Below are 15,387 nucleotides of genomic sequence, written 5' to 3' on the forward strand. Positions count from 1 at the left end.
TGTGGAGCAGAAAGTCCGGTCGGCGGCCGGAAGAAGGACAAGAGATGTGTGGTCCAAGCGTCCACCCACCCCAAGCGAATTTCGACCAAAAAGATCACATGACGCGGTAGGAGGGCAACCGAACCCTACCAAAAAGTGCGAGTGGGGCGATTTGGTTCGCAGAGAAGCGAAACCTCCAAGCGACTGGAGCCCCAGCACCCTTTCCAAAACTTCGACACCACCGGCAATTCAGCTTATTCGCCTTCGATAGACCGCATCGAAAGCGAATTCCCTGGCAACTCACAACCCGCAAAGATGGCTGACGACCCCGAATACGTACGTGCGAATCTCCTCCTGTTTCCCTGAGCGATGGAAAAAAAAAGAAGCAAGCAATTTCGACCGACGCGCCCGCGACAATGAAAAAACTGGGGGAGGGACTTGTTGCGTGGTGGCGTGGGCTACATATTTTGGAACAGAACAGTTTTTGGCTGACTGGATGGACGCATATAGAACGCCGAGGAGGCTGCCGAGCTCAAGAAGAGAAGAGCGTTCCGCAAGTTCCAGTACCGCGGAATCGACCTCGAGGCGTACGTTTGCCCATCATCCCACATCCCACCACCAGACACACTACGCACCCCACGATCGACGAACACCACGATGATTTCATCACCCTACTCCTTCTCCACACACTTCCACGATCCGAAGACACCAACGATCAACCGAAACGTATGAGGGAAACAGCCCAAGCTAACATGAGTTGTTCCATAGTCTCCTTGACCTCGACTCTGAGCAGCTCCGCGATGTCGTCCACGCCCGTGCCCGCCGGCGCATCAACCGCGGTCTCAAGCGCCGCCCCATGGGCTTGATCAAGAAGCTCCGCAAGGCCAAGCAGGAGGCCAAGCCCAACGAGAAGCCCGACCTCGTCAAGACTCACCTCCGTGACATGATTGTCGTCCCCGAGATGATCGGCTCCGTCATTGGCATCTACTCCGGCAAGGAGTTCAACACCGTCGAGATCAAGCCCGAGATGGTTGGTCACTACCTTGCTGAATTCTCCATCTCTTAGTAAGTACCCCCCTTCCATGTGCTGCTTCCACGCAGCGATTCCTTCGAAACAATACTAACAGCCCACCAGCCGCCCCGTCAAGCACGGAAGACCCGGTATCGGTGCCACGCACTCTTCTCGTTTCATCCCCCTGAAGTAAGGGAGAGTATGGTTGTGGGCTGTCTATGGGAGGTTCTTGCATTCAAACGGGCATCAAGGCGAAACGGGAAATGGTTTTGGTAGCAAGGCAAGGCCGCTATCATGTTGTTTGGGCGATGATAGTTCAATACAACATCGTTGTCCGCTAAAAAGTTTGAGCCTCAAAATGGGAATGAATTCAACGAAGAGATACCAAAAGTACATTTCACTCTTCCACTTCTACTTTGCTGTGACAGCCTGCCTGTGGCAATCTTGCTATTCGACGGATAAGGAATTCCAGTGACAGGAAGTGGCCACTTTCTTCTTCCAACTTAATTAAGCCCTGGTTCATGTAGGATGTCATCCATTGGACCCACCAAAATCACATCGACCAAACTGAGCCAAGGTACTTCGAGGCACACACCACTTGAACAACACCGAAAAGGACACCTGCATGTACACTGGGCATCCGTAACAACGGCATGAAAAGCACCTTGGGTATATCTATGTCCATCTACTCACCCTCCTTCACCACTCTCATCACAACTCATCCTTTCCAACCAACTTGAGCTGCGCCTTCTCATGCGCATCAAGCCTCTCATACAGATCCTTGCTCCAGTGGCTCGTATCCCCCTTGTTCTTCTCCATAATCGACTTGACCGCAACCTTCCAGTTCTCGTCGCTGACGCGGTCGGCAATCCTCTTGGACCTGTCCGCCTCAGACGCCTTGAACAGGGGCCAGACGCCCACATCGGCGCCCATCTTCTCGTCGAGGAAGCTGTCCAGTACGAGCTGGCCAGCTTTACGCTGCGCAGTCTCCCATTGCGTGTCTTCCGGTGCCAAGACCTCGAGGAGGCGGTCCATGCCCTTGTTGGCGATGAAATCGTCCCGGATGGTCGGGCTCTTGACGAGACCCTTGATGGCGGCGACTTGCGCCTTGGCCTTGTTCGCGGCGCGGAGGACGTCGTGGTCGGCGGCACCGCTGCTCTCAGGTGAGCGCACAAACGAGGCGTAGAAACCGTCGCGGACCTTGAGCTGTGGTGCCTTGTGGAGGGAGCGGCAGGATGAGTCCATCAGCTGGGGCCAGACCTTGGTCACCTCCTCGAGGGCGGTAGGGTTGTTCTGAAGGGCGCCGGAGATGATGGCGGCCGCTTGCTGGTCGCGGGGCACCGCGCCCTCAGACGGCGCGGGCGTCTTGGGGTCGATCATGAGGCAGAAGAGGGATTTGACGGTGTCAAAGGTCTCTGTTATTTTGAGGCCGTAGTAGATATCGTGTGAAATGTCTTCGAGGAACTCAAGAGCCTCGTCCATGGGAAGGTCGCTTCCGTGGGGTCCCTTTTTTACGTATTCGAGGCTCGTGTAGAATTCGCCCGACTCCTCCTTGGGCTGTTTCACTGCGCCGACAGGTTCGTACTTTGGCGCGTCCTTGGGGATCTGCGCCTCCTCGGGAGTTTCCGAGTCCACCACCACGATGGAGCGGTCAACAGGCAGGCCCTCGAGTTCCGGGTTCTTCTCGGTTGGATCGTTGATCTTGGCCTCCTTTTTGCCCGTGTTGATGTTGAGGCGTACGTGGAGTCCATGTGGTAATTCTTGATCATCGTGAACTAGCTGAAACTCCTCCGTGGGTTGGAAAATTTTGGGATAGCATTCTGATGTGTTGTCGGTGTGGCAGATGAGCTCTACTTCGGCTGAAGGTGAGGGCGCTGATGGTGATGAGGCGGAGGCTGATGATGCGAAAAAGACGAGGCCGAGAACGACCATAAAAATCGTGAATGGGAGAAGGGACGCGCGGGTTGATCTCCTCGAAGCCATTTTTGGCTAGTTTAACTGAGGATTTCGACTTTTTGATGTTATTGGTTGCCAAGAAGTTGGTATGGATGATTCCAATGAGTTGAGCCGGGTGAAGAGGTACGATCTTATCTCGTGTACAAGACCAAAAAGCGCTAAGTTGCTGAATGAGATTGTGGGTGAGGTGGACCTCTAGTAACTTAAATCTTGACTCGATCTGACGATGTGAGTTGATGCAATGAAAAGTGGTTGAAGAGATACACGCCTTTATACACACCCGCGAGATTAAAAATGAGTCAACAATTAAAAAGGACAGTTTACCATCACGAAATAGAAATCCGTCGAAGTCATCCGTCTGGCCAAGTTGTCTCCAATAGCCCCATTAAGAGGCGATTTCACTTATTTGAATTCGGCAACTGATGATTGGCCCACCAGCCGCGACTGTCCGCGCTTGAACGCGCTAGCGCTAATCCACGAAAAGTGACGCTCCTCCGGCACCTTGGATCAACCTCCACCAAGCCGAAGCTCCCTCCTCGAGAGACGCCCTACCCAGCAACCGAATTCCCATCGTCAATTGACACCCCGTTTCCGAAACGTCATACACGATGCAGGCCATTCGAACGCGGGCTGTCTGCATCGCGCGTCAGTCACGGCTGACTGGCCTGCGCCAATCGAGAACCTACGCCTCCGGAGGTGACCACGGCCACCACCACGCCCACACCGTTGAGGAGCCCATTGGCGTACGTCCTGCGAACAACCCCTCCTTTGTCGTTCAATTGGCCGTCGCTGTGCTGTTATCTCTCAATTGATATCAATTGGCTGACTCGAGACTCTGTAGAAATTCTTCTGGGCCGTCGTCGCTGTTATCCCGTCCGCATACGTCGTCTACAAGATCACCGCCCCCGGCAAGGACGGCGAGCCTCCTTACCTCACCACCAAGATCCAGGAGGCGTGGCACTGGCAGGAGACATGGAAGGAGAGAAACGCTCTGCACACCAAGGCCGTTGAGCAGGCTGGATTCGACAGACTGCTCTTCTTCTCCACCCCTGCCAACCGCGATGTCGACCTCAGATTCCCCGAGTATGCCTCCCCCAGAGCATCCCCTTGCCATACGGAAGGCGTCTGGCTCCGTACAGTGGAAGAAGAAGAAAAGAACGGAAGCTAACAATTGATGCGCAGGGCCATGTCCAACTTCGCCGCCCGCAACGTTGTTGCCGGTTCCCAGACCAACCTGGACCACGTGATCGCCCACTACAAGAAGCAGCACCTCGAGGAGGAGGAGCGGAAAGTAAAGAAGCTTGCCGCGCAGAAGCAGGAATGAGAGTAGGGTTTGGTGTATGATACCGTTACATAGATCAACTCGAGGTTGAATCAAAATTTCCAATTCTTTTGTTACCAGTTGACCCTTCTACAGTCTGTTATGGAAAATAACCGACCAAGACGAAGACGAAGTGCCGCGGCTTCACTGATTTGCTTGATCTTTATTGATGCTGGAGCAGCGGCTATTGACTCTCTAAATGTCGGCCATGCTTGTGCCTTGTCTAAGGGCAAGCCTGCCCAGCTATCTACTGTCTGGCATTGAAGTGGGAAACCGCACTGTGTGTATCCGGGCCACGGACCTGTCTTGCTTGCAGAGCGAGTCCTGCAGTTCTACTCTCTCCTGTTTCTTGTCGCTCCGTCATCAGAGACACCATCTCCTTCACCGACTTCCTTCCCATAATTGATAAAAGTGAATCCCTATCATCGTCACAGAGAGCAGGTAAGCTACTCAAGGTACTTGGCGGAGATATGGCAGCCGCAGGTTCTGACTTCCTCATCTAGGACTGTAGATAATACCAGCGACGCCGCGTTACTCGCGACTACCATATTGTGCCATTTCATCCCACTTTCCTGCCGTTGGAAGAGGGAGGTAGTGAAGTTCCTTCCGATATGGCAAGTACATCAGATGCCCAGTTGTCTCACCCAACTCTAGCTGGTAGTATCCCGCCGCAAGTAGTTCTTGAGCGCCTGATAAGGTGTACCTATCAAAGAACGTGATCGCATCCCGTACCTGCCACTCATATCGTCTACGAGGTAAAGTGGCGTTGGTGCACCTCTCTCTCCTCTCGGGGCTTCCTTCTACTGCTGTCTTCTCTCTTCTCGACCTCTGCCTCTTCTGCTCCCATCTTCTGTTACTTTTCTCCTGTATATGCTCGTTCGACAGACTTCGTCTTTCATCACAATCCGCATTGTCCCCAAGCCCTTCTTGGTTGTCCATCCATTCTTCTTTCTAATTAATCTATCAGAGTATTCGTCGACTACTTAGATATTTCGTCCACCACCCACTACACGTAACACAAGCTTCACGTTGTCGCCGTCGCCATGTCGATACTACCCATGCCTCACGTGCTCACGTTCATAGAAGGGCCAAGGAGAGCGGTAAAAAAATACGAAGCTGGAGCAGCCATCTACCAGGGCCCGGCCTTGTTCAGGCTGACCAGTTTCCAACCAGAAGATGACCAGTTCTCTGATTTCTAGGAGGGATTGACAGTGCCCGCTGCCCACGCAATCAAGACACTTTACAGGGACTACTGCCCACGGCTGGAGGAAGTTCCTCATTCGCGACACATAATGAACGCTATGCACCATTCCATACTGTGCGAGTTCATGAACAACATTGGATTCATGGTATTCGGAAACCATCTCATACCTCTCGACCCTGCCGAGCTCCTTCCCTTTGGCGACCCGAATGGAAACGCCCGGTTCACCGGTTATTACAATGACACTATTTCCGTTTTCAGAGCCACACGGGACATCGCCGCGGGCGAGGAAATTCGGATGTGTCGTCCGTCATACATATGTCTCTGCCCGCTATGCTCTATTCCGCCACCAGCCGTAGCCTTGCGGCTTAACCCCGGAGCCTTCCCGTTGATTCCCGCCTCCGGCAGCTCCGCTAGCGGCCGGGCCGTCGATGGAGAGAGACGCGAGGAAGCCAATCGAGGCGAGGAGAGAGAGAACAGCGAAGAAAGCAAGGAAGCCGAGGAAGATGAGGAAGTACGGGAAGACGTCAAGATCTCTAAGCGAAATAAGGGCAAGGGCAAAGCCATCGACTACGTTATCGACAACGGTGAAGGCCCCAGCAGCTCCAAAGAGGAGCGGCAGGCCACAGACCCCTACTCTGGTTCCGGAGATGGTCCTTTTTCCTTTCGAGCAGCCTTGGCGCTACCGGCTTCGGGGCCTGGACTGCCGAGGACCCTTGATCCGCTCAGGATGAACCCTGCCAACCTGTCCACTGGTAACCAACAGCAGAACAAGGCTGCCAAATCCGACAGCGGTGGTGATTCAGAACATGTCGAGAATGTTACCAACAACGACGGCGCGAACGACGTGCCCCAGGACAAGAAGCCAAGTCGCGCGGCCAGATTCAAACTGGTCTTGAAGAAAAAGTTTGGAATCAAAGACAAGTCTGAGGTCGATCACCAAGAGGTCAGCCACAACAAGGATAACCAAGCCGAAGGCGACCAAATCGAGGATAATCAATCCGGGGTCAAACAACCTGGTGACAGCCAACAGGCAAGCGAACATCAGGAGTTGGCGTGATATTTCCAATTCCGAGGGCTTATGGCAGACAAGGATTAGAAAGTAGAGGGCATCGAGTGTAGTCTCAATAAACATACATACGAGGAGCCGAACCTGCACCCTTTGCGTGATTCAATGACACAAACTTTGTCAAAGTAGCAAATAAAAAGTTGGAAAAAACCCCTGAACCAGGATGGCTGGAGGCAAAAGTCTACCACACCCATGAAGGATGGAAACCAGTCACGTAGTGTAAACTGATGCTGTGAAGCACATCTAGTTGGTCACCCGAGAATAGCAATGGTTCAGTTAACGTGTTCATTACTGGGCGTGATGCTCATAACCTTTCGCAAGCCTTGTCTCTCATCAATGCCATCATCACAGGACAGCGAACGAGCCACAACAAGAAAGCGGATGCTGTAAAAAAGCTCTCAGACCCACCAAAACCGTTGTGCCAGAAAAAAATCCCCTTGCCAGTTTCTCAGCGCGGCACGACATATTCTAGCTGACCCAAATCATTGGTATGAGGATGCAGCCGAACCGTGTCGCATTATCTCCCGCACGCACCTTTAAGATCCTCTCGGTAATTTTCCTTCTCCCCGTCTGAGTTGGAATCGACCTTTTCTCGGACCAGTCCCACCACGCAAGCTTTGCTTTAGAGCTCATCGGGGATACAACGTCTTTACGAAGCCTTTGTTTCCCTTCTGGAAGAGCTCATAAGATGAGCATAACAATTTGGGGGGGAACCAAGTCGGTTACTCGAACCTGCCTCCTCTCCGGGGATTATGTCACCGAGATCCGCTCGGTTGCGAGGGAGAGATTGCGCCTCCTGGCAGTAACGGCTCCCTTAGAAGCCGTGGACTTTGACGAGCTATTGGGGGGGAATTGGGGTTAGCCATGTCTTGAGTTTTCTATGCGGGGAAACTGGAACGTGATTGTCTCGACGTGGATATTGGGGGGGGTTAGTAGTGATCTGACGTACCTTGGCGTCCATCTCGAGACCCTCTTGCTTGTCGATGAGGAAATCGTGAATAGCCTTGCGCTGGTCACCTGTGTATCACGATTGTTAGCTTTGCTTGTTGCGTACGTAGGGTTGCAGTGCATCTCCATGCTCGGAGCTCGCTCCAGCGGCCCTCGGTCGAAACGGGCTTCTGCCGACAGCGCGAGAGAGAGCACAAGACGATTCCCGTCGCCAGAGAGAGAGAGAGAGTGTGTGTGTGTGTTTCTTGACGTACCCTGAAGCTGCAGAACCTCACCGAGATCCTGGTCCTCCACAATGGTGCCGTTGCAGGCAAACTTCTTCTTTATGACCTTGAGAATCTTCTTCTGGTCGAAGCGCTTGGGCAGGCCCTGGATGGTGGTGAGGGTCTTGCGGCCATTGCGCTGCTGGATGCGGATGTGGATGTAGTCCTGGCCCTTCTTCTGCTTATCCGCGTCGCCCTCGTCCGCGTCCGCGAAGGGGTCGATGGTCTTGAGGTTTTCGATGGTAGTCATGAGAAAGAGCTTTGCGCGCGGGGCGAACGACTGTCGGATGCGTTGATGTTACTAAATTTGGGCGATTTGACGCGTATCGTTTTGTGTTCCTTGTGGATTGAGGAACAGAAGGTCTGGGTAGGAAGATCGAGGTATGTGTATGCTACGTGGTGAGGCTGAGAAAAAAGGCCTTGAACAGAAAGGCGGGAGTTGGTGGGATGGAGTAGGGACGAGGCGGGGTTGAAAGGTGGGAGAAGGGTGGGGTCCGTGCTTGGGCGGTGATGGTGGGGCCCTTTTTGAGCTTTCGGTGAAGTTCCATCTGAACAGCATGAACAATTAGGTAGTTGACAGGCACACAAAGCTGCACTGCCACGACTGATTGCCGCCCTCCCACACCCACCCTCAAAGCAGAGAAAGTCGGTGAGCTTCTCCAGCTTTGTTCCAATGGCTGTCGATCTTTGATTATCCCCCTCGTCGTACCTTGCATTAGCCACCTGCAAGTGTGGCGCATACAGACATCTCTTCTTGCCCTGAATCCCCAGCCAAGGGATTGGGCAGCATATTGAAGAGGGTTTCCCGATTATTTTCACACCAATTCGTACCTGTCTTAATCTGTGACACTTGTAAGACAGCTTTCATCATGACAGAAGTAGGCAGTGGCATAGAAGTACGCGGCGAGAAAGGTAGTCCCAAGGGCCGCTCGCTCCACACGACACGCAGCTTCGAGCCGGGCGACATCATCGCCCAGTTCAACAACCCGGCCGTCGTGCTCCCGCCGGGTCCACGCGCGCTAGAGTACTGCAACCACTGCCTCAAACAGCAGCGGCAAAAAGAAGAATCCGTCCCGGCCACGGAGAAGCTCCGCGCGTGCACGGGATGTAAGACGGTGGCGTACTGCGGGCCTGCGTGCCAGCGCGCCAACTGGTCCGTCGTGCACAAGCTTGAGTGCAAGGCGATTCAGAGACTTCACAAGACTAAGCCGGCGGACCAGCCGAACTGGGTGCCGACGCCGGTGCGGGCGGCGGCGCAGGTTATGTTGCGGCCCAAGGTGATGGAGAAATTTGAGGAGCTGGAGGGTAATGCTGAGTCGTGGCGCGGCAAGGAGATGGTTAAGTTGCAGCTTCAGGCGCAGGGGGTTGTGAGGTGTCTTGATGTCGATGAGGTTTCGGTCGAGTTGTTGGAGAGTGCCTTTCAGGTTCTGTGCAAGGTGCGTTGTGTTACTCTTGAAATTTCCAAGTTGGGTAGACCCTGGGGGCTAACAGTGCTATAACAGCTTCAAACAAATGCTTTCAGTGTGTCAGCGGATGACACTGATGGTGTTTACTTGGACACCACACTTGCCATGATGAATCACTCATGCAGCCCCAATGCCGTGGTCCAGTTTGATGGCAGGTCAGCCTCACTCCACGCAATGGCTTTCATCGAGTCAGGGGATGAGGTCGAAATATCTTACATTGGTAAGTCGTCGTCTTAGGTGCATGCATCTCTGTCGCGTAAACGTACCTCGACTAAGCCATCAAAGACGAAACTCAGCCAAAGAGCAAAAGACGGGAATATCTGGGATCGTATCACTTTGAATGCAAGTGCTACAAGTGTATCGACGACCTGGACGACTATCAAATTGCCCAGAAGGATCAGAGGGTTGCGAAGCTGAACGAGCTGAGTGTAACGCCTGATATCGAGAGATTCAAAAACCCTCATGTGGCCGAAAAAGATCGCCTGCGGCAAGCTATCGAAGTTACAAGGCTTCTAGACATGTTTCCTGCGCAGCCCCGCGACATGGAGCCCCAGGCGAAACACAAGTGGCTGAGGGAGGCGTACAAGTCGGCCATATGGTTTCCCAAGAATGGCCGATGGGCCATTGAGCCCTTTGCTCAGCTCGTGGACGAGGCGGCGGTCTATTTTGGAAAGAATCGGGGCAATCACGAGTGCGCTTTGGCCATGGCCTGCCTGATGGCCTATGAGATCGCTCCGTACAAGTTTCCCGTCCCGTTCCACAACGAGAGGGCAAGGGGCCTCTCTGCCATTGCAATCGCGCTGTCTCAAACAGCGCCTGAGCCGGAGAAGCTGGTCAAGCTGGCGAGGGACATGGCCGCGAAGAAGAAATTCTCTGCCGCCGGGGTCAGAGTATTGGAGAATCTCGACCAGGTGTCAATGTGCCAGATGGTTTTGTCATTGATCAATGGGTATAAAGACCGTACGCCGAAGATCGACTGGGGTGGTCTTGGTCCGTTTAGCTGGTATAGCGGGATGATTGCTGAGATTGAGAGTCTTCCAGGCAGAGACAGGGAGAATAGCTTGATCAACGCATGGATCATGAATCCAAAGGGGATGGACGACTTCTTCAGGTACGCTCTGGTAAAGCCGGTCAAGGCGTTGACTGAGCTTGGAAAGGCTGTGTTGGAAGTGGACTTGGGCGAGGACTGCGATTTGTCTGCTAATTGATACCCCTGGACGAGACCAAAAATCCAAAACAAACATCCTTTGTGAAGTCTGAGCTGCCTACTAGAGTATCAAACCTTGCTGTTCGCAGGTAAAGAAGACCTTGGTTTCTTGATACTCCTTTTGTCAATGGCGCTCGATCTGGTGAGCCTTGGGCTTTTATTCTCTTCACCAGGTCCGGCCGTTTTCTCTACTGGTGCCCTTCGTTTGCGACTCGTACTTTGCTGGACTTTGAGCGAAGCGGAGGTAGGTTCATTGAGAATCCGGGCATGTGCTCCCTGAAACAGGTCATTCGACCCTGGATCGATGGAATTCGGAATCCCAGATGTCTCCGAACTCTTGGATGGTCGAGTCGGAGCGAGTTGCAATTCCTCGCAAGGTTGGGAAGGACGCTCTGCACTCGCCTCGAGACGCTGTATCCTGCTCTTGAAGAGGTCAAACTCCATCTGCAGTGTTTCCACTTGATTTGCCCGGGCTCCAATCTTGGTGATGTTGCTGGTCAAGATATCCAACTCCCGCGAGGGTATTTGCTGTTTTGACGGGTCGAGTTTCTTTTTTTGGTCTTGCTCTAAGACTTGTCTCAACTGCCGTAACTCAGTTCGTAAACTGGCCATCTCCTTGGCGCTGTCCTTTGCCATGTCGAGGCTGTCTTTCGCGGTTTCGGTTGCACTTTTCACTGTCGCCTCTAGGCCCACGGTTACGCTTTCGAGCCTTGTGTAGTCCTCTCGCGCCGATTGGAGATCTTTTTGAATCAGGCTATTCTCCTCTCTAGCTTCCTCGAAGAGCTTCTGCATCTCAGAAATCACTGTGTTTGCCGTCCGAACCTGGCGTTCCAATCGAGACAGTTTGGGACTGTTCTGCAAAGAGGATTCCCCACCAGATGTTTCCAGCTTGAACGACTTCAAGTCGGCTCTGTGAAGGTCGAGGTCGTTTTGATGCTGATCCATAGTTGATTTGAGTCTCGTCATCTCCTTGTCGATGCGCGAAACAGCGCCATCGAATTGTGACACCACTTGAAAACCAGCGGTATCGATCCTCTCAATGTTTTCCTGCTGCGTATCAAGATCTAATCGCAAACGAAAGAAGTCAATATTCTCAGAGTTGGGCGATCTCTGACTGTTTCCAAAACCGGATCCTTGACGTGAATCTGAGTTAAAAGGAGCGTTCGTAGAGTACGATCCAGGGCGAGTGTCAACCCGAAGCTTCAATTTGCGGCATACATCGAGCTCTATGGGCTTGCCATTCTTCTTCAAAAATACAACAGAAGTCTGTCTGAGAAGTATTTGCGAGCTACTTCGGGTGAGTCCTGGGACCGTCGAGTTACGAGGTTGACTTACTCTTGAAGCACATGGTTGACTGGGCTGCTAAGACACTTGAGACCGATGGTATTATCACATTTGGCGCAAGAGACGTCTTGAAGCTCACTGCAAGAATCAGTCTGTCATTGCACACAAGAAATGGCGAATGTTCCCTTACCACTCGGCAACGAGGTAACCTGCTTCACCAATCCTGGTGGGTTCCTTGGCAATGATCTTAGTATTACCTTGGGCCTCAATCGTCGGACTGAAATAAGATTTTCCAATCTGAGTCCACAGATTGAAGAAACTTGCCAGTTTTGTCTGACATCTTGCGCACTTGCACTGGATAATCTCCATTTCGGTGAATGCTCGAAATACCTGCGATGGCACGGATTTATGAACTTGGGGCTTCGCGACGCCAAGGGACTACCGGTATGGCTGGTGGCCGTTGGCTCAGAAATTTGATGAAGGACGACGATTGGAAAAGGTTGCGTCCCAGAGACACATGGTGAAAAACGTAGGGTACCTTAGGTATCTAAGGTTGATGCTGCGACAGAATGCGACAGACAACCTGGGTGCGTGCCTGCGTACCTGCCTCATTTCAGTCCCTGTCGACCGGGAAGGAGCTCGAGGCCGGGGTCCCTGACCGTTGAGGCTTATCTTATCTTGCACCCAGCCGATTAGGTTGGCTCGCCCCGCAAAACCAACAATCAACGGTCGCATTTGTGCTTTCCACCTCAGTCAGGGAACTTTTTTTTCTTGAGCTCCCATCTGAAAACTCACCCCAACACATCGACAAGCACACCCCCACTACCTTACCTACCGCGGCGCAATTCGATATATTGCCATTGGACCTTCTGAAACCCTCCAGATTACCATCGGCAGCAATTGGACGCGAGGACATTATGGGAAAGCGCCGCAGAAACCGCGACGAAGGTGGGGAAGGTGCCATCGTCGCCTCTGATGATGTCCCCGGAACGACCTCCCAGACCCACGAAGCGACAGCCGAAACCGAGACAGGGACTGGCGAGACTAGTTCGCGGGAGAGCTCCTCAAATACTCAAAGCAGTGGCAGCTTGAAGAGAAGTGCCCCTGACGATGATGACGAAGGATGGACCAAAGTCGAGCGATCCAACAAGAAGCGCAAGAAGGTCCCCCGAGAGGGCTCCAACAACTATCCCGCAATTAGCTTCTCTACGAGTGCAAAGCTATTTTCCAAGATTAACCTCGCCATGCTTCGCGACCTTGTCCTGTACATATTCGCCGATGGAACGGGCCCGAACTGGGTATCTGTTTCTCACAGACCGAACTTCAGAAAGATGGTTGTGTTGATGGTGCCTGGATTGGAGGAAGCCATGTTCAAGGAAGGAGTGAACTTCGACAACTACACATCTGGCCCAGCTAGGAACCAGGACCGGACGGAAACGACGCCCGACGATTACTACCCACGAGCTCTATCCGCAGACCAGCTGCCGGTTGCGCTCCAGGGATTCGCCAAAATGTTCCCCCACTTGTGGCCCGTCAAGGCGCCTGGTGACGACAAGTACATGAAGCTTCACTCGCCCATGGGAACGTTCTTAACAGCACCGATGCCTAAGAACAAGGACGACAGGAAGGGCCCCAAACCGGCAAGAGAGCCCTCGGGATGGAAAAATGAGCGAACTCGCATAACCGAATTCTTGGCATCACTCGAAGAGCTTGAGACCGCTGGTCATCTCATCCACCCTGCGCTCATTGAGAACGAGGAGAGGAAAGCGGCTTTCAAGGTTCCCGAAGGATGGGCTATTTCCAAAGTTGACAAGATCGAAGACGGCGAGGTACCCGAAGCGGAGATAGAAAGTGGCAGCGTGACTGCTGGCCGGGAGTGTCTCGCCTTGGATTGCGAGATGTGCATGACAGGAGAGAGCGAATACTCTCTCACCCGTATCAGCGTCATCTCTTGGTCGGGAGAGCTCATCATGGACGAGCTGGTGAAGCCAGAAAAGCCCATTACCGACTACGTCACCCGATTTTCCGGCATCACGGAGGAAATGCTGAAGCCGGTTACGACCACATTGAAGGACATTCAACAGAAGTTGGTTGACCTCGTCACTCCGCGCACGATCCTTATTGGACATTCGCTCGAATCCGATTTGAAGGCTCTGCGATTCTCACATCCCTTCATTGTCGATACCTCCTTGATCTACCCTCATCCTAGAGGCCCACCTCTGAAGGCGTCACTGAAGTGGCTTACTCAGAAGTACGTTAACCGTGAAATCCAAAAGGGCGGTGCCAACGGACACAATCCCATCGAAGACTCCCGCGCCTGTCTCGATCTCGTCAGACAAAAGTGCGAGAAGGGAAAGCTGTGGGGTGCATCTGATTCCCAGGGTGAGAACCTATTCCGACGACTAGCAAGAGCGGGTACTGCGTACAAAGCACAGGGCGGAGAGGCAGGCGGGTTGGTCACCGGAAAGACAAGCGCTGCTGTCGACTGGGGTGAACCATCAAAGGGCCCTGGTGCTGGAGCAACCTTTCAAATAGGCTGCAAGTCCGACGCGGACGTTGTCAACGGCGTCATCCGTGCTGTGAAGGGAGACCCTGATGGACTGGAAATCCCCGGCGGTGGTGTCGACTTCGTCTGGGGTCGCATGCGAGAGCTTGAGGCGTTGCAAGGGTGGTGGAACAAGAACCGAGTCGAAAGCGCCAGCAGTGATGGAGGCCCTCCTCCTTTGGACCAAACTCAATTCGAAGGAAAGCTCGGTGCATCCCTTCTTGAGCAGTGCTTGGCCCGTTTGTCAGTTTCTCTCCAAGCTATCCACGACAGCCTTCCGCCCTGCACGGCATTCATTGTCTACTCGGGCTCTGGTGATCCTCGTGAGATGAGCAGACTTCAGGCCATACACACGCAGTGGAAGCGAGAGTACAACACGCCTGGAAAGAAGTGGGATCAACTGTCAGTCAAGTGGACGGACGAGGAGGAGCAGGCTCTCCGACGCGCTGTCATCAAGGCCCGTCAGAGTATCGGCTTCATTGGCGTAAAATAGATAAGAGTCCACGAGGGAAACATCCGGCAGCTGCGGTTCATGCAAAGGAAAAAAGACATACGGCATTTGAAAGATCCCGAGTATAGGGAAGAGTCCTCAGATGAGGGACTCACGGATTAGTGTTCATACATGATACCCATAACCTAGGTCATGACATAGAAGACTACCAGTAGCTGAGAGAAAACATCGCCTCTATATACGGTGAAGAGTGCGAAGGTAGGAAGACATTGAATCATCTCAGGGCTCTAAGAGGATGGATATCATCAGGATTCAGCCGAGATTGCTGATAATGTTGTTATCGAAGACCGGCTAACTACATCACGGTTGTCGGATTAAATTGCCTAAAGAGGAACGCAAAGATGTTGTAATTAGCACGAGCAGTGACATGTTTCTTGTACACCCATGCGCCACTCACATGCGCGTTTCGGAGTCGAGAGCTCCAAAGGAACTGGGGTCGGCGCTCACCCCACTGTTGTTTTCTCTCAACCTTGGGAACCTGATTGGTTACCCCGCCTCCGGCTGCGGAGAAAGATATCAACCGTATGCCGCGCCTAAGCCCCCCGCCGGCCTGCCTCGGTATCTTCTCGGAGACGCAGCCGCTCAAGATTGGTTGAATTACAAACCAGTCACATCCCACCTGTCT

At 53.0% G+C, this 15,387-nt stretch overlaps 8 protein-coding genes across 8 annotated transcripts; 5 read left to right on the top strand and 3 right to left on the bottom strand.

Annotated features, from left to right (window-relative positions):
• Positions 1-198: 198 nt before the first annotated feature.
• BDP55DRAFT_676584 (ribosomal protein S19-domain-containing protein) lies at positions 199-1,137 on the top strand. Its single transcript, XM_060575825.1, has 3 exons — positions 199-315; positions 490-566; positions 748-1,137. Exons 1-3 carry the CDS (start codon positions 295-297, stop codon positions 1,043-1,045), a joined length of 396 nt encoding a protein of 131 aa, XP_060425175.1. The 5' UTR covers positions 199-294; the 3' UTR covers positions 1,046-1,137.
• A 565-nt stretch (positions 1,138-1,702) lies between these two features.
• Positions 1,703-2,974, bottom strand: BDP55DRAFT_561029 (nucleotide exchange factor SIL1; the record flags this gene model as incomplete). Its single annotated transcript, XM_060570045.1, has 1 exon — positions 1,703-2,974. The coding sequence occupies one exon, from the start codon at positions 2,972-2,974 to the stop codon at positions 1,703-1,705; it is 1,272 nt and encodes a 423-aa protein (XP_060425176.1).
• Positions 2,975-3,468: 494 nt separating this feature from the next.
• On the top strand, positions 3,469-4,345 carry BDP55DRAFT_676587 (NADH-ubiquinone oxidoreductase 17.8 kDa subunit). Its single transcript, XM_060575826.1, has 3 exons — positions 3,469-3,690; positions 3,789-4,030; positions 4,130-4,345. The coding sequence occupies exons 1-3, from the start codon at positions 3,556-3,558 to the stop codon at positions 4,269-4,271; spliced, it is 519 nt and encodes a 172-aa protein (XP_060425177.1). The 5' UTR covers positions 3,469-3,555; the 3' UTR covers positions 4,272-4,345.
• A 980-nt stretch (positions 4,346-5,325) lies between these two features.
• Positions 5,326-6,547, top strand: BDP55DRAFT_298039 (uncharacterized protein). Its single transcript, XM_060566607.1, has one exon. It carries the CDS (start codon positions 5,561-5,563, stop codon positions 6,527-6,529), a length of 969 nt encoding a protein of 322 aa, XP_060425178.1. The 5' UTR covers positions 5,326-5,560; the 3' UTR covers positions 6,530-6,547.
• Positions 6,548-7,352: 805 nt separating this feature from the next.
• Positions 7,353-7,999, bottom strand: BDP55DRAFT_696973 (anaphase-promoting complex subunit Apc5; the record flags this gene model as incomplete). The annotated part of the gene is made up of 3 exons (XM_060577629.1): positions 7,353-7,376; positions 7,488-7,555; positions 7,741-7,999. 3 exons carry the CDS (start codon positions 7,997-7,999, stop codon positions 7,353-7,355), a joined length of 351 nt encoding a protein of 116 aa, XP_060425179.1.
• Positions 8,000-8,618: 619 nt separating this feature from the next.
• BDP55DRAFT_732426 (MYND finger) lies at positions 8,619-10,423 on the top strand (the record flags this gene model as incomplete). Its single annotated transcript, XM_060579943.1, has 3 exons — positions 8,619-9,185; positions 9,252-9,435; positions 9,501-10,423. 3 exons carry the CDS (start codon positions 8,619-8,621, stop codon positions 10,421-10,423), a joined length of 1,674 nt encoding a protein of 557 aa, XP_060425180.1.
• Positions 10,424-10,457: 34 nt separating this feature from the next.
• On the bottom strand, positions 10,458-12,302 carry BDP55DRAFT_298028 (uncharacterized protein). Its single transcript, XM_060566606.1, has 3 exons — positions 11,897-12,302; positions 11,758-11,844; positions 10,458-11,710 (listed from the first exon to the last, which is right to left on the bottom strand). The coding sequence occupies exons 1-3, from the start codon at positions 12,073-12,075 to the stop codon at positions 10,492-10,494; spliced, it is 1,485 nt and encodes a 494-aa protein (XP_060425181.1). The 5' UTR covers positions 12,076-12,302; the 3' UTR covers positions 10,458-10,491.
• Positions 12,303-12,434: 132 nt separating this feature from the next.
• On the top strand, positions 12,435-15,166 carry BDP55DRAFT_676600 (exonuclease). Its single transcript, XM_060575827.1, has one exon. It carries the CDS (start codon positions 12,624-12,626, stop codon positions 14,742-14,744), a length of 2,121 nt encoding a protein of 706 aa, XP_060425182.1. The 5' UTR covers positions 12,435-12,623; the 3' UTR covers positions 14,745-15,166.
• Positions 15,167-15,387: the final 221 nt, after the last annotated feature.

The sequence above is a fragment of the Colletotrichum godetiae genome (genome assembly GCF_030913485.1).
Source record: "Colletotrichum godetiae strain CBS 193.32 chromosome Unknown BDP55scaffold_49, whole genome shotgun sequence".
Lineage (NCBI taxonomy): Eukaryota > Fungi > Ascomycota > Sordariomycetes > Glomerellales > Glomerellaceae > Colletotrichum > Colletotrichum godetiae.